This window comes from Xiphophorus maculatus, chromosome 20, assembly GCF_002775205.1.
Source record: "Xiphophorus maculatus strain JP 163 A chromosome 20, X_maculatus-5.0-male, whole genome shotgun sequence".
NCBI classification, from domain to species: domain Eukaryota; kingdom Metazoa; phylum Chordata; class Actinopteri; order Cyprinodontiformes; family Poeciliidae; genus Xiphophorus; species Xiphophorus maculatus.
In genome coordinates this window covers 19536581-19554233 of record NC_036462.1, presented here as the reverse complement: position 1 = coordinate 19554233, position 17653 = coordinate 19536581, and the positions used below count along the sequence as shown (strand labels likewise).

The following is a 17653-nucleotide window of genomic DNA, read 5'->3' as shown; positions in this document are numbered from 1 at the left end:
GAACGGTCTGAAGAAGAGACCATCCAAATTGAGCAGCAATGATTGGACAAAATGCCTGGATGTTTGAGGAGAATTGGTAGATTGGTTTGAAATGATAGAAAGGTCATCATAATCTCAAATAATCTCATTACACGGTATGCAGGATACCATCATTGAATCAAAAGGAAGAATCCAATCCTCGGCTCCTGCCTTTGATGTTACTTGGACATTTACCATCTACCTAATCTTTGAACTCATTCATTGAAACTGTATTTTCTGATCTATGTGGACTTTTCCAGCTTAATCTATTCTGCCTTCAAGCAAATGTGTTTGATACAGTTCAGAAATTGACCCTGGGAGTGTGGCCCGGTTTTTGAGAGATCACATTTCTCAGTTTCCTTGGAAAAGTTTATCTTGTGTTGCTAGAAAGGACATGCTGATTCACGGTTGAACATCAAATTCAGGAGGAGCAGGCGAAATCTTTACCATTGTGGAGTAACTGAGCAGGTCCTGAAGGTTTGTTTGGACCTGGACTATTGTGTGCATCTGAAAAAGGCTTAACCGTACACATCAAGATTTTGTTGCTGCCGGATGTGGGATGTTTTTTAGGATGATCTGGTCCTTGTTTAACCAACGCTAAATCTGTGTCCACATTTTTATTTTTTGTCAAAGTCGACTATCTTGATTTATGTATCATGTTATACATAAATCAAGCCATAAATCAGTTCCTCTGCAAAAGCATACCTGGAGTGTTGCTTTGACTCATTCATGCATGTTTAATGTATCCTTGAATCTTCCATGGCAGCCATTCAAGGACGCCTTAATCTGCTCCACAAATAAACTGCCTATTTCCACAAAGCTCCACCTTGGAGCTTCAGTTCTCAGTAGAGATCCCGTCCCACAGAGTATCCCTCCTTTGTGCCTTCCCCACACAGCTCCACCAAATTTCCAGCCGCAATTAGCATCTGCTGAGAGCTCATCAAACCAAGTGCAATGCTCCTAAGAAGGGTAGTAAATGTTTCTAGCCAGCCGCCAATAAAATTCAAGAAGGAGGAAGACAATTGTTTGTAAATGGCATCAATGGGCCACATGAAGAAGCATTGTTGAGTTCACATGTTGAGGTCAATTTCAAGGGATCACATACCGCTCTGATACAAATTTACCGCTAAGTCAGATTTCTTTTAAGTTGTTTTGATTCATTGTGCTATAAAATGACACTATACCCCCCCCCCCCCCCCCCCGGTAAATACATAATATCTTCATTCCCCCTTTAAGTGGGCTCCCACTTAAAGTGGAACACATTTTACTTTTTATTTCTATTTCTTTGTTTTTATTTCTAAATAAATCAACTAAATCTAGGTTGCTTGATCTTTTGGCACAGATGTACCTTTATACCACTAGGGACCCTGCTGCTCCTCCGTCCATGCATCGTAGAGGAAGAACGTTTAACGAGACGCTCGCTCCTGTGCTTTAGTCCCCGCGCGTTCACGACACCGGTTCACTGGCTGCATGATGGCTGAGGGAGGCGGACCCGAGTCGGGCAGCGCGGCAGACTCTGACACAGAGCCGGTAGCCGCACAGATTCCTACCCCTTCAATAGAAAACCAAAAACAGAGTATTGGGTCACTTTTGAAAACAACTTTAAAAAAGGGCGACGAATGGTAAGGACCGGCAACATCCAAACGTTGTTTGTCTTAGTCAGGGCTAGCTAGCATGAAACAGGAAGTGCTAGCATGCTAAAGCTAACAAGCAGCAATGAAAGCCTAAACTGAAAGCTGTTGCGCTAATGACAAACAGATTAGCATGCTAGCAGCTAACCACTCCGACCGTTTTGTTTAGAGACCTGAATGTGATGATCACAAACACTAACAATAACTTATAATAGATCAGATGTCCACTCAAACAACCTTATGTATGGAGCTATTATCTTAACGTATATTTCATTATAAGTTGGATGAAGCTAACTGTAGGGATAGCGAGCAGGCCCCGGTATTTATCTGATGGGTTCTTCTTCCAGTCAAACCGGCTTTCTGACAAGACAAGACAGTTTTTATTCATATTTCTAGATCTGACTGCTTCTCAGATCTAGAGCTTGAGAAACAGTCAGTCATGACTAAAGCAGCTCTAGTCAAAAGCCGGTCAAACTGCTTCATATAAATATTTCAATGGGAAATAGTCGGAGTAGCAGTTATTTACTTTGTCTTATATAAGGAAACGTACGTTCTCATCATAAACCTTGTTACCTACGCAGCTACTGTGTTCGTACATGTATTTACATTTCCCTCTAAAACTATTTATTTTATGTGAATGTCTTTTCAAAGTTTGTCAAAACCTAGTTTGTATTAGAGAGCGTAGAACCATAGTTTTCTGTTACAGAAGCGGCTACTGCTGAATGAGCACTCAACACTGTACCGATTAAAGCCTGTTAACTACAGGAGATGCTTTAGATGAGATTAAGTCGAAACTAGCCTGCCGTTACTATATCTGCAAATGGCAAGACAGTTCGCTGTTGCGTAATGTTCTGCAAAGGCATGAGGCTTTGTGGAATGTGTCCAATTAACATCCACCTTGTCATTTCTTTCCCTTTTTTAGTTTGGAAAAGAAAAACTGACTCTTTTCTGACTGGCTCTGTGGTAACTTCTGACTTTTAATCAATTTTGTCTGTCTTAGGTATCTTATAGACAGTCGATGGTTCAAACAGTGGAAAAAGTATGTGGGATATGACAGTTGGGATATGTACAATGTTGGGGAACGTAGCCTCTATCCAGGACCAATTGACAACTCTGGCCTGTTCTCAGGTAAAACTCACAAATTATTTTCTCTCAAAGTAACGAACATGAAATAAAAGGTTCATATGTGCCCGCCTTTGAAATAATACTTTTAATTCATGTTCTAAAGACCAGGAGACTCAGGCCCTGAAAGAGCACCTTATAGATGAGTTGGACTACGTCCTCGTACCCACTGAGGCATGGAATAAGCTGGTCAGCTGGTACAGCTGCCTTGAGGGCCAGAGACCCATCGTCAGAAAGGCACTTTACTTTTTCAGTCCATGTCATGTTGATTTATGGCAAACCATTGTCTGGGCTTTTTTATAATGTTGCTTTTCTCTTCTAGGTGGTTGAACATGGCATGTTTGTGAAGCACTGTAAGGTGGAAGTTTATCTGCTTGAACTCAGCCTATGTGAGAATGACAACATGGAAAATGTCATCACACGGCATTTCAGTAAAGCTGATACCATAGGTAAGAAGGACGTCAGGACTTCCGGGTGAACCAGGGTGAAGCTTTCATTTCTGCGCCTGTGCTAGTTTACAGAATGCAATCCTTTTGTTCTCAGACACTATAGAGAAGGAGATGCGGACGTTGTTCAATATCCCTTCAGAGAAGGAGACTCGACTCTGGAACAAATACATGAGCAACACTTATGAGCAGCTGAACAAGCCAGACAGCACTGTACAGGACGCCGGTCTCTTCCAGGGACAGGTAGTTTACACTCTAGATAGACTATTGAACATACTAACACACTGAATGTATTTGCACTCCATGAACTTGCATAATTCATTCAGAGGCATTGCCTAAAATCAGGAACATCACATAGCCTAATGCAGAGCTGCCAGCTCTACAGTTAGAGCCTTGTGATTTACTACACTATATAGTTCTTGTTCTTAATGAATAGGTGTTGAATTGTGGTTTAAACTGCATCATAAGTTTACAGATTTATCTGTGGCTTTGTGTTGTGATTGTTTCGTAAAATGTTACAAATGTCTCTTCACCTTTATGAAGAATGTATAAATGTTGAACTTGGAGGTGACTAGAGAAGTGTCTCTCAAGATGAGACAAAGCTAATACACAGGTGCATCTCCATAAATTAGAAAAACTGTGAAACTTCATTTATTTCAGATATTCAAATCAATCTCATGCTTATTGAGAATTAATTACACACAGACTGAACCAGGACATCAAGTGAAGTATCTGTTCATTTCAAAGAATTTGGTTTATATCAAATGTGATTCTGAAATCAGTTTCTTAGAAAAAACGAGCATTGCATATAAAATTAAGTTGTAATGCAAAAATGTTAACTAACTGAACGTAATGTCAACTTACTGTGCAGAATATGAACTCTGTGCTTGGCTGGGGATCCTTTTGCATTACTGCTTGTATTATGGAAGCAATCAGTCTGCGGCTTTGCTGATTTTTAACCCTTCAGGCATCTTGGTGTCAGTTCTAAGGTTGATTCCGTTGCACTTTACATTGAACATTTCTTTGTCCTTTTGATTGCAACATATGTAGAACAAGGCACATGCATTTTACGTACACTCTTTAACTTCACTTATGCTTTGATCCCATTGACTCCCATTACAGCCACACATTTTCGATAAACTGTACTCTTGTAATCTAAAATAGGTTTTCCATGAATTCCAAAATAATCCAAGTCTGTACCTTCATTATGCAGGGAAAACTGTTTTTAGGTGTGATGAACTCCTTAAATTCCCACAGGCCCCATTGCTTCATTTCATCAAGTTGCAATGGGACAACATGGTTACTTTTCAAAATGCGAGTCCATAAAAATATTGAACACCGCAAAAATAGTCTTTATGTGTTGGGAATGATATAAAGGAGTCGTGCGAATGTGTCTGTGAAAAACTGCACTATAAATAATTTGATAACCCCACCTACACTTAATAACGGCTTGGCAGCACTTGACATATTTACTGATTTCACTGTTAACCTGAGGTGTAATAGCCATAAATTGGAAATATGGAGCAAGCATGTTTTTATTCGGGTTGTTTTCCCACAGGTGCTTGTGATTGAACGCAAGAATGAGGATGGCACGTGGCCCAGACAAGCTTCACACCCCAAGTAAGCAAACCTCTTTTTATTTAAAATTGTGAAGAAATTTTTTGTCTCCCTGGTGATTATTATTTTTCTTGTATATTACGTTTAGTGGTTATAATTTACTTTCTGTAACACACTTCTGCTCTCTCCAGGTCCAGTGCAACTCCATCTAGGAATTTTACTACCTCCCCTAAACTTTCCTCAAATTCATCAGCTAGTGTATCCCCAACAGTAACCAATGGTGACAGTAGCGGGAGCCCCGGATATGCTCTGAATAACAGCACGTCCTCTAACAACAGGCAAGGCACAATTTCTCATAGATTCCTCTGCTACTTTCTACTTTTACATTTATTTATCTGCTTCAGATAAGCAAGGTGTTGGCCAAAACTGTCCATATCTATACATGGGACTTATAATGCATTTCCATAGAGCCAAAAGCACTAATTAAGCACACATTAAACTTAATGTAATTAAATATAACACCAGAAACAACACACAGTTAAGTCAGAAAACATCTGTTGTTTGTGCATTTTTAACACACTAAGTAAAAGACTTTTTTTTAAAAAGTGTTTCTTCTTGTTTTCTCAAGTGGTGGCTTGACTCTTAAAGTAGCCGTATTATTTATAATCCACTTAGCTGCTTTCCAAGGGGAATGTATTATTGCTTTCCTGCAGAGCATGCTTTAAACACATATTTTTAAATATAAAACTTTGTAGATAACTGGAGAAATTTGGCTTGACATGCAAATGTCCTAAAGACATAATTAAATTAGAAAAACAAACCTGTTATAGATTTTATTTATTTTTTTGCATACTTGTCACAGGCAAGTTTAGGCATTTTTATTATTTGTCAGTTTGATTGTCTGACTGTATCAATGCACTAATGAAGGACAAGAATGTGATCTTGATGATCTGTTAGATGTGGGCACAAAAATATTTAAATGACATGTTCTGTTAATATGATTTTTACTTTACATGATGTTTGTATGCGTTTGTTAGTATAACTGCCATTCTTCTTAATACTGGATCTCCTTCCGTGCAAATATTATGTCAAATATGGTGTTTCAAAGTATTTCTGGTGGAGCCGGTGCAATTCCCAATTCATAGTACATTATTTTTCTTTAAATAAAATTTTAAATCGCCTATAGTTATATTTCTATTTGCTAACATTTGACACTTTGAATGGAATAGCTCGTCAACAAATAAGCAATTTCCCCTTTGGGATCAAGGAAATATATTCTGTTCTGTTCTAATCTAGCAAGCATCGCTCAGCATTGCATGGTTAAAAGGTTTAGACTGAACATGGTTTCCATCAATTAGCTTGCTGACTGTAGCGCTATTGGCTAGAATAAATATTGTCTGTAAATTAGAATATTTTTGAAAAATTTAATTCTCTCCGCTTCCATACATGACACCAACATCCTATATCTTCTTAGGCCGGGGTTTGAGAAGTGATCTGAGAATTGCTTGTATGTTTTAGTCCATCAGCAGTAACAAATCCCTACTCTCCACAGATTTGGGGGATATAATTCATATAGCTCCTCCTATAACTACAGAGAATCACAATCGCAGCCTGGCCTGTGCGGTCTCAGTAATCTGGGCAATACATGCTTCATGAACTCTGCTCTCCAGGTAAAAGAAATCATAACAATAAAAATATTCTTTACAGATTTACAGCTTACCGAATAAGAATGTGATTTTCTTTTTTAGTAAATGTTTCCTTAATCTTCTTTCTTGTTCCTCTTCCTCCAGTGCCTGAGCAATGTGTCTCCACTCACAGAGTACTTCCTCACAGACCAGTATGAAGCGGAGATTAACCGAGAGAATCCCCTGGGAATGAGGGGAGAGATTGCCGAGGCCTATGCAGACCTGGTGAAACAGATGTGGATGAGCCGCAGCAGTTACGTGGCCCCGCGTACCTTCAAAGTGAGCTACTTCAGACAAATCTCACACTGGTTAACTTTCATCAAAAGTTATATAGAAGCCAGATAGAAGCAGTCATGTGTGCATCTTGATTTCCAGACCCAGGTGGGCCGCTTCGCTCCACAGTTTTCCGGCTACCAGCAGCAGGACTCTCAGGAGTTGTTGGCCTTCCTGCTGGATGGACTCCATGAAGATCTGAACCGTGTCAAGAAAAAGCCTTACCTGGCCCTGAGAGACGCAGAGGGTCGTCCAGATGATGTACGCAGCATCAAAGCAGTGTTTAGTACTACAAACTAAAATGTGTCTGTTTGTGGTAGAGCAGCTGAAAAAACTTCCTCAGTATTTAAAAAAAAAAAGTTGACTTTCTTTTACAGCGGTTATTGCATTTTTTTTCTTTTGCTGTTACTATGTTGAATTGCAGTTAATTGGCACACAATAAAAGCGCTCATTATTGTTTGATTACAGATTGTTGCCAAGGAAGCCTGGACAAACCACCGTTTGCGCAACGACTCTGTCATCGTCGACATTTTCCACGGCCTCTTTAAGTCCACATTAGTGTGTCCAGAGTGTTCCAAAGTGTCTGTGACCTTCGACCCTTTCTGCTACCTCACGCTGCCTCTCCCTATGAAAAAGGACCGGACCATGGAGGTGTTTTTAGTTCAGTCGGACCCCCAGTCCAAACCCACTCAGGTATGGAAAAGTTGGGCTTCAGTCTGCTCAGAGTCTGAACTGCTGAGCACCTTTGACTCGTTCTTTGCGTCTCATCTTTAACACCTGTTTTTGTTGTCAGGGGTCATGTATATTTGCTCGTCTTACATCCACAAGCTTCAGTGTACGTAGGCTGTATGTGATAGACCAATAATATGTAGACCAAAATTTTTACTGTAATCGGTGGCATTTACTGTAACAACAAATGGGGTTACAAAAGTCTTTAAAAATTCAGTACAGTCTTTATTAATTGTGCAGTGAAGTTGTATGGAATAATGGCATTAAATCATATTTTGATGGCAGGCCAGTTAAGATTTTGGGGTTTACAGTCTTGCAAATCAGAATTATTGTTAGAACTATTTTTCCTTATAATCCTAATAAATAATACAATAATTCCCCATTGTTTAGCCAACCTCTTTTATTTTGACGGCCTTGAATAAAATCTGACGCCAACAATTGCCTTCAGAAGGGTCATAATCAGTAAATGGAGTCCACCTGTGTCTCATTTAATCTCAGTATAAATGTAGTTATTCTGTGAGGCTTCTAAGGTTTATCAGAGAATACCAGGAAGTTTTTGGTGTTTTTTTGTTTTTACCCATGTCTCCCAACAGATTTGGACAAAATAGTGTTTTCTTGCATTGTCCTCATTGAAGGAATAATTTAATGTTAGTTCCTAAAGTAAAAACACTCACGTCCAATATTAATTATAAGGGCTGAAAAAAAGCAGTGTAAGAGGAATATTTTTGATTTGTGTACCTGTTATCTTGGCTTGTTCTGCTTTGTAAAAGTAAATAAAGGTATAAAATGCAGGGCAGTCATGGAAGAAAAGCTGCAAAAGACTTGAGGCTAGAGTGGAGGTTTAGCTTCCAGCAGAACAACAACCCCGATCATAAAGCCAGAGCTCCAGAGGAGCGATTAAACTCAAAGGATATTTGATTTGATCAGACCTCCAGTGCAGAATCTGTGGAAAGGTATAAAGATTGATGTTCATTTCCTCCACGTTCAACCTGGCTTAGCCTGAGGTAGAAAAAGATATATTCCAAAAGACATATTCTTAATAAATACTAGTTTGGAAACCATGCATCCATCACCTCACACCCCACATTAACCGCATAAAACCCCAATATAATACAGTGAAGTTTGTGGTTGTAATTTAGCAAAATGCTACAGGTGTTTGGACACTTTTACAAGGTGCTATAGTCATGTTAATATGTTTATAGAAATATTTTACTCTGTTCTGTTTTCCTTGTTCTGCAGTTCAGAGTGGTGGTCCCCAAACTGGGAGCAGTGACGGACCTTTGCAGCGCCTTGTCTAGGCTCTGCGGGATTCCTTCTGAGAAGGTCAGATTTCTCAAAATCTTTATTTCCTCAAATGTGTTTTTGGCTGCTACTTTCAACCCACAACCCTCCTGTCCTTGTAGATGGTGGTAGCCGACGTTTACAATCACAGATTTCACAAAATTTACAGACGAGATGATGCCCTCAACCAAATTATGGAAAAAGATGACATTTTTGTGTAAGTCTTGATTAATGGAAGGGGACCTCAGAGATTTGTAGATTCTTACATCTGATCTATAATCCAATGTGTCTCATCTTTGCAGATATGAGGTCCAGGAGGAGGACAGCGAAAGGATGAACCTGCCTGTGTATTTCAGGGAGCGCCACTCCAAGCACGTGGGGAGCTCCTCTAGCACCTTGTTGTTCGGCCAACCTTTACTCATCTCCGTGCCCAGACACAACCTGTTAGCTGACGTTCTTTACGACAAGATCCTGGAAAGGATCGGGTAGGAAATGTATATAAAAATTCAAGTGATACAGGTCACAGTTCCAGAGACATCTCAAAATTTCTTAATGTATTTATTCAAAAGTTAAGGTTTTGTTGTCTTAAGTATTGCTATCATTCCCTGTTCTCTGCTGCAGACGCTACGTCAAGCAACAGCACAGTCCAAATAGTGAAAGCAGAGCTTCAGCCTCCGCCACTTTGTCCAGCTCCAGTCAGACTCCTGAATGTTCCACATCGTCTACCCTCAACGCCAGCCTGGGGGGCTGCGGCAGCCCCCAGTCGGACGGGGCCTCCTGCAGCGCCAGCTCCAGTAATGGTAGCAACCACTCAGGAACCTGCAATGAAGCTAATGGGCTGTATGATGGTAAGTAGCAGATATAAGCTACTGTTGTCCTGCTGAGGGAAGTGTAGTTGTAAGAGGGTGGACAGGAAAAGACAAAGGATTTTCATAATAAATGAAGGTTATGTTTTTATTGTTTAGGTGAAGAGGAGGCCATGGATCACCAGGTGAGTCCTGAGCCAGAGAACGGGCCGTCTGAAGAAGAGGAGGAGAGCTCAGACTTGGAGAACGGCTCTAAAGGAAACGCAGCTAAGCTCTTCACCTTCAGCATAGTCAACTCTTATGGAACCGTCAACATCAGCCCGCTGCCTTGCGATGGAAATGTCCTCAAACTTAACCGTTAGCATTGATATTTTTACATCTAAAAATTGTTCATTAATTTTAGAACTGCTCTGTGCCGGCTCAGCATGTCCCACGTTTTGTCTGCAGCACATTCCACTGTGGCGATCGACTGGGACACAGAATCAAAGAAACAGTTTTATGATGAGCAGGAAGCGGAGGTCAGGGGACTAATTTCACCTTAGATCAGGGGTCTCAAACTCCAGTCCTTGAGGGCCGCAGTCCTGCAACTTTTAGATGTGCCTCTGCTGCACCACACCTGAATAGAATAATTAGGTCATTAGCAAGGCTGGGAGAACTGATCTACACAAGGAGGAGGTAATTAAGCCATTTCATTCCAGCGTTTTGTACCTGTGGCACATCTAAAAACTGTAGGACAGTGGCCCTCGAGGACTGGAGTTTGAGACCCCTCCAGATATACTCTTCAGCGTCTCATGCAGACACTCATTTGCATGTATTCAAATGTTTGTTGCAGGTGTATGAGAAGCACGACAGCATGCTGCAGCCTCAAAAAAAGAAAACAACCGTGGCTCTGAAGGAATGCATCGAGCTTTTTACTACAATGGAGACTCTAGGAGAACATGACCCTTGGTAATGTTTTTTTTTCCTTATAGGTAACGCACTGAAAGTCAGACCTGTACCATGGTATTCTATTATCTAAATCCATTTTTTTTATATGCAGGTATTGTCCAACATGTAAAAAACATCAACAGGCAACAAAAAAGTTTGACTTATGGTCGCTGCCTCGCATTCTGGTTGTTCACCTGAAGCGTTTCTCCTACAACCGATGCTGGAGGGACAAGCTCGACACACTGGTGGACTTTCCCATCAGGTATGACGGTCAAAAAAACTTCTGCAACAGAAATGAAATGTTATCATTTAAAATAGTTAAGCTGATCAGTGAATTCCTCCAACGCTCCAAAGCACAAGACACTGGAAGCTTGGACATGATCACTGATTTCCCTCACAGTCTAAGGTTGTGTCATTATAAATACTCTTGTGTTTTACCTTATATTATTTTTTTATATTGAAGGGTAGAGCTTCTATTTTTCCACATGGTCAGTTAGTCAGCCTTTGAGTGCCTTGCGAAAGTGTTTAACTCCCTTTTAACTTTTTCACATTTTGTCAAATTGAAACTACGAACTTCTCTTTATTTTTCGCAGATCTTTGTGACACACCAACACAATAAAGTGCATCATTGTGAAGTGAAAGCAAAAATAATTTATGTAGTGTTTTTCTTTTTATCTAAATTAAATATAAACAGTATGGCATGCATTTTTATTCAGCTTTTCTTGGTTGATACTTTTAAAACCATATTTTACTACAATTACATCAGTAGTTTTGGGTGTTTAGTTTGGCACTTCAAGAGACTGGAAATCAGCGTTCCCTTCTTTTTGTGTAAAACTAATGTTACCTCTTTCAGGTTTGTATAGTTGAGAAATATTAGAAAGTATGTATCATTTTCTTCCACCTCACAATGAAAGGCCTTGTGTCAGTCTGTCACATGAATTCTATTAAAATACATTGAAGTATGTGGTAGTCACCAGTCGTGCTGTTTTTATGCATTTTAACGTTCACATTCCTCTTTGTAAGGTCAGTATTGTTTAAGTATCATAACAAATAGTAAAAGTTTGAAGTTTCCTGTTTGTGAATCCTCATACTATAACTCCAGCAGTACAGGATTGCGCAATCAGGAAATCACAAATATTAATCTGATGTGTGAATGAGAAAATGCTGATCGTATTCAGAAGTGAACTCGATTCTCGTCTCCGACACCTTTAATCATAACACTAAAACCTCAGTTCTCTATTATCCATTTTATTTTATTACTGTACAACTTGCATAAGACAGGACTTTTCCTTTTTTTTTGGCTTTAACTGCAGTGAGTGAGTGAGTGTGTGTGTGTGTGTGTGTGTGTGTGTGTGTGTGTGTGTGTGTGTGTGTGTGTGTGTGTGTGTGTGTGTGTGTGTGTGTGTAAAATGGAGAAGTTGCTGCAGGGTTATGTAATCATACAGCCACATATCACATGCTGACTTCTGTTTGGAAACCATTTTCAGAAGTTTTTTTTTTTTTCTTAGTGTAAATTGAAGCACACATTTTCTTTTGTCAGGGATCTAAACATGTCGGAGTTTGTGTGTGACCCAAAAGCGGGCCCTTACGTCTACGACCTCATTGCTGTTTCAAACCACTATGGAGGAATGGGAGGCGGTCACTGTAAGTCACCTTATTTCCCCTAATGTAAGTCCGGATATTAATTTTTTTTTTAAATTCTGTTTTGTAAGTACTATATTTCAGTACTTACTGATGCAGGTGATTCAAAATCCACATTGGATGCAATACAATGCTAGACCGTGAAATATCTTTATGCACAGCTGTCAGTGTAAATTCATCTGTACTGCATCCCTCAGACTGCTTTGATTAGATATTTTTTGGTTTAGTAAAAGGCCTGAATAGTGATTTGTTAACACTTTCCGTCCTCTTGACACAGATACGGCTTATGGCAAGAATAAGATGGATGGGAAGTGGTATTACTTTGATGACAGCAGCGTCTCGTCTGCCTCTGAAGATCAGATTGTGGTGAGTTTAACAGTTTAATTATTATTTCATTTACAATAAGAATGGCTCCTCTGCCTCGCTGGCTCTCCGCCTGCAGTGTCCGGTGTCCTTGTTGTCGTAGTGTAACCCTAACCCCGTCGTTGCCGTAGTGACCCTAACCCGTCGTCTCGTTGCAGACTAAAGCAGCCTACGTGCTCTTCTATCAGCGCAGAGACGAGGACAGCCCCTCCAAACCCGACCCACCGGCCTCGCTGGGAGGAGCCACCGAGTCAGGCGACGACCACATGGACACAAACTGAGGAGCCCCGACTAACAAACACACACTGAAAACACACATGGCGAGTAGAGACTCGGATATGCGCACACAGTGCTTCTTTAGTGGTAGAGGACTCCACAGACTTGCTAACCCTTCTTCTTTCGAGTTTATTTGATTTCCGTCTCGTCTGTTTTTCGTCTTCAACAAAACGGCCGTGTCAGAAGAGTGAACCGAGAGACTTCCTCCCCCGAAGCAGGTGATCGTAGCGTACTAGTCTGGGACTTCAGAGGAACACAGATAAATACAGAAGCTCTCGCTGGATGAGCAGAATGTTAGAAGTGCCCGCAAATTCTTCTGTCGCCCACAAAAACATTCAGAAATATTTAAATGACAAAAAAACAAAATGAATAAAAGCCAAATGCTGATATTGTTTCAACCAAAGTGATTCTAGGTATTTATGAAGAGACGACGCAGAAGTTAGCAGGGTACTGGCTTTGTGCCTACATTTATTGTTAAAATTATCGCTGTGTTGATGTAAATGCAAGTTTAAAGTGTGATGTGCACACAGAATAATACATGCCACCTTAATGAAAATATTTGCTGTGGATTCATAGAGCCACTGCTGCTGCAGCCTAGCTGCTGCAGCTCTGTGATGCATCAAGATGTTTGACATTGGACTTGACAAGTGGAAGCTAGTCGGCCTTGCTTTTGTTTTTATTTTTGTGGGGTTTTTTTTTTTAATAAAGCACAGCTTGAACTTTGCTGTCTCTTGGGCCCGTTACGAGAAGATTCCCACCCTCCTACAAGTTTTCTTTTTTATAATGAAGTGAAATAAGCGGCCTTTTTATTCCTGCAAACCTGACAAAAAGGAGGCACTTTGAAATCTTCACAAGTACATAATCTACCTGCTTCTGGTGTGTTTAGTCAGAAAGGTGTGGCGTAACCGTAGCGTTAAGGTTCATGGTCCGCCGTGCACTTTCTTAAATCACTTAGTCCTTTAAAGGGTCATTTGATTGCGGCTGGGTCTGACCAGCTTACCTTGCAATAGGTCATCATTAGACACATACATTCATGCAGCTCTGTACTGAAATGCCTGTTTTTTGATGTTTCAAAGCACACCGAGTGAAAGAAATAAACTGGTATAAAAGTGGTGGTTTTATTCATGGAACTTAAACTTATGGAAATCTGTGCATGGGATGCAAAACTTGGCAATTTAGACCCCAAAATGCTACTCAGCTAGTTTTATGGAATGGGTCTAACTAACTTAGTGTTTATTGACACAAAATGATCCAGTAGAATGCAAAGTATAAAGTGTGATAAACATGATCAACAACAAAAAGGATAGATGATACTATTCTATGAGCAACATGTAAACAGTGCTTTAGTACTTATTGTGTTTACAGTGTTTTTGAAAGAAGTCCTGCATTCCTGTTGCATAAAGCATGTGTCTGTCTGCTGGTTGGTTCTGACTTAGTTACATCATTCAGCGATTAGTGCCTGCCTGGATAAGTTATGCCTTCGACTAGGAAAAGCTTTCCATCTGTAAACGTCGTCTTTGTTGAGAAGACGATTCTGACAACCCAAGAGATGTAGGAAAAAAAGGAAACATTTTAAGTAGGTGTATAAATTCTTGTCTGCATATTTATCCAGGTTGTTTTTAAATTAGAATATTTGAAACCTGAGAACAATAAAGACTGGAAGCCTCAAGGGTTTTTTTTTGTGTTTGGAATAATTACATGCGTAAGCAAACCAGTGGCGAAGTGCTATAAATTGATGTTTGGTAAGTTGGTATATTATTAACTATATATATATATATACTGTATATATATTACAGTAAAATTTAGTGTATGTTAGATTTCATATAGTATACTAGCAATTTCTTTTGGGCAAAGTAAAAGTGAAAAGGGTTTTCAAGTAAAATCTGAAAAGTGTGATGTGCATATGTAATCAGTCCCCTTCTTAATCTGACATCGCAAAAAAAAAAATCTATTGCAACCATTTTTTCCCCAAGTGTCCCTTAACTGAACTGTGTACTGTGAGCTTTTAACTTTTCACTGAGTAGGTTGGAGATTGTGTCACGTCTGCAAAGCTGCCAAGGTGTGGCCACACACCTCAGCAGATGGTACCTGGAAGGCGAGCATTAATCAGATATGCAGCTAAATCACCCGTAGTAACTGGAGAAGCTGCAGAGACACACGGGACAAGTCCAGAACGAAATCCAACTGAGAACCTGTGGCAAGACTCAAAAAATAAAATGCTTTTCATGTCATTTGACTTGAGCTTAAACTGTTTTTTTCTGAATGTGCAAATGTGGTTTGATACATAACCCCAAAGACCTCAAGTTGTAAAACTTAAAATTTTCACTAGGATCCTGAACTTAAATATCCACTGTGATTATGGGCAAATGGGTGAGGCTGAGCATAAAACATCTGTGTTGCAACACAACCTGTAGTTGTAGGTGATGCAACATAATTATTAACCACTCCTGCTGTCTGGCTGCAAAATGGACTATGATCTGCCACAGTGTGTAAGTGTCAGTCTGCTGCAAGTAGAGACCACGAAGTACAAAATAGTCATTTTGCGAAATGTTTTTAATTTAGCTTATTCCACTTCTACTTGCTAAAGAGAATTCAAATAGTTAAAGGAATATAATAGAAACGTATTGGTGCTTATTGGTGATGGCATAGAGCTTAAGGTTTGGGGGACAATTAAAAAGACAAAGTCTGGATAAAAACTTTTATTGGTCCTCATATCACACCACAACCGTGCTTTACATGCAGCCGATGAAGCTGTAAACATTGCATCTTTTACATTTCATCCAACACCCCCCTTACACCTGGTTTCAGAGGGCGTCTTCATGTAGTAAAAACAAACAACACAGCTATCAGACACAGGAGAGCACAGGTGATGCCAACAACTAGAGAAACCACAGAGGGACTAGACAAGGCCCACAGATGTCTCCCTGGTGAATTACAAGTTGGAACCTGGTTTATGGCTGAACATAATGGGGCCAGGGTGAGCTGTGGAGTGGTTAGGTCGCCTGACTGAGGAGCTTCTTGATGTCTTCCTCGATGTCGCTGGTGAGGAACCTCCTGCTGTAGCGCTTAAAAGGCATTCCGTCTGGCCCAATGAGGAACTTCTCAAAGTTCCAGGCCACGTCGTTCCGGCTCACCGGGCTCCAGATGATCAGCTTGGGGTCGGTCATCAGGGATGAAGGATCGTCGCTGGGGAATGGGAGCTTTTCTTTCAGGAACACAAACAGCAGGTTGGCGTCCTTCCCATTGACATCCACCTTCTCCAGGAGCTGAAACTTTGGCTCAAAGCCGTTTCCTGGACGGACATGCTTCAGGGACAGGAGGATTTCTTCATTCTTGCAGTTCTCCTGCGGGATGATCATTAACACGGATATTACCTAGCGGTCTTACTCATGTTGCCTCTTATCTAGATCAGGAAGAACTAAGCAAAGAGAACCGAACTTCCTCTTTTATGTGAAATCTTTTAAGACTATTTGCAACTTACTAGGTACCACTTCTAAGTTGTTGCTAGTTTAATGCATTAAACTATGTGGGTTAATGTATTAAAGTACCATAAAACAAATAAGAAAAAAAATAGAAGTAGTATAAAAAATATTTATTTGGTTGCTGGGTGGAACTTTAACTAAACCACAATTTCCTCTTCTAAAAATAAATCCCTCAAAATTGAAACTACAGATGCAAACGACCGTTTTTTTTAACCACGTAACTTCAAACAACCAACCTTAACTCTTCAATTTAAATTACAGTTTTGAGGCAAAAGGTTTTTCATGATGAACTGCAAATGAGGGGAAAATAAAAACTTTGAATCTAACTGTACAAACCCTCCCAGCCCCCGTGCGGTAAGCAGCACAGTAAGAGTGGATTTCCTCACCTGATGGCCGAACTGGTTGCAGGGAACTCCCAGGATAACGAGCCCCTGACTGGAGTATTTCTCGTGGAGCTCGTTCATCTGGGTGTAATCCCTGACGGTCGTGCCTCAGAGAGACGCGACATTTTCAATAAGGACGACTTTTCCCTGAAGCGAGGAGAAGTTAAATATTTCTCCTGTCAACAGTTTAGCCGTCAGGCTGTAAAACTTCGATGCCATTATTCAGGTTTTCCTCCAAAGACGTAACCTGAGTCAAATGCGCCGTGGTCTGCGCTTCCTTCGCCCGCTCCCTGGTTCTTAAACTGCCAAAGAGTTTGTTTTGCCTTGTCGAGACAGTTACCCGCCTATACCGTCAGTAGACTATGCAATCAAGATAGTTCACCCCCATCAACAGTTGGCGAACTCAAGATGGACACTTTCGTTTAGAAAGAAGAAGACACCTGACTTGGGGGACCGGGGTAGACAAGTGGGGTTAGGTAAATGTTGAGGTGTATTCGTCTTGTACCCTTATGTACAAGTTTCTTAGTTCCCCCCCCCCCTAATTCTCAGTCAGACAAACAACAAAGACGTTGCCATATTCTGCGTTTTATATCCAATAAGGCTGCTGCTCTTGCAGAATATAGGTAGTTCAATGACAGTTGCTGGTATTTCTGACATATTGTACTAATTATTCTGTAAAAAAAATTTGGTTTTCGACATATTCCTTTAGAATATGAATGCATTGAATAAGAAAATTGAGAAAAATACATTAGCTTGTGTTGCCAATACAGTTTTCACCCAGTAGCTTTTTACTTAAACCTACGGAACCTTCTAAATTCAGGTGTCATGTCATTCCCCCCTCTGACAAACTACCTTTAACCCTATAAAAAACCAACAATGCATTTATCTCACTTTTACATGATCACTGGACAAAATACGCTATACACAGAACTATGTGTATCACAAAAGCAATTAAATAAAGATGGCATAAGTGATGGCTAATGAGTCTATGCTTGCAATTTTCACCATGTTTTATTTGAGCAGCACTCGTTGG

The 17653-nt window shown here is 40.2% G+C and overlaps 2 protein-coding genes across 3 annotated transcripts; one reads left to right on the top strand and one right to left on the bottom strand.

Annotated features, from left to right (window-relative positions):
* The first annotated feature begins 1465 nt into the window (after positions 1 to 1465).
* usp4 (ubiquitin specific peptidase 4) lies at positions 1466 to 13867 on the top strand. Of its 2 annotated transcripts, XM_023325328.1 has the most exons (22): positions 1466 to 1640; positions 2650 to 2777; positions 2878 to 3008; positions 3094 to 3220; positions 3315 to 3460; positions 4776 to 4837; positions 4966 to 5112; positions 6327 to 6444; positions 6565 to 6738; positions 6835 to 6993; positions 7201 to 7425; positions 8701 to 8784; positions 8865 to 8959; positions 9045 to 9227; positions 9364 to 9590; positions 9708 to 9905; positions 9996 to 10066; positions 10381 to 10496; positions 10588 to 10737; positions 12016 to 12119; positions 12394 to 12482; positions 12638 to 13867. In XM_023325328.1, the coding sequence occupies exons 1-22, from the start codon at positions 1489 to 1491 to the stop codon at positions 12758 to 12760; spliced, it is 3009 nt and encodes a 1002-aa protein (XP_023181096.1). In that variant the 5' UTR covers positions 1466 to 1488; the 3' UTR covers positions 12761 to 13867. The 2 variants fall into 2 exon arrangements, with proteins under 2 accessions (XP_023181096.1, XP_023181097.1); XM_023325329.1 differs by lacking the exon at positions 12638 to 13867 and having other exon boundaries at positions 12016 to 12143.
* Positions 13868 to 15439: 1572 nt separating this feature from the next.
* On the bottom strand, positions 15440 to 16919 carry LOC102224382 (glutathione peroxidase 1-like). The gene is made up of 2 exons (XM_014475500.2): positions 16624 to 16919; positions 15440 to 16099 (listed from the first exon to the last, which is right to left on the bottom strand). Exons 1-2 carry the CDS (start codon positions 16837 to 16839, stop codon positions 15749 to 15751), a joined length of 567 nt encoding a protein of 188 aa, XP_014330986.1. The 5' UTR covers positions 16840 to 16919; the 3' UTR covers positions 15440 to 15748.
* Between the last annotated feature and the right edge of the window lie 734 nt (positions 16920 to 17653).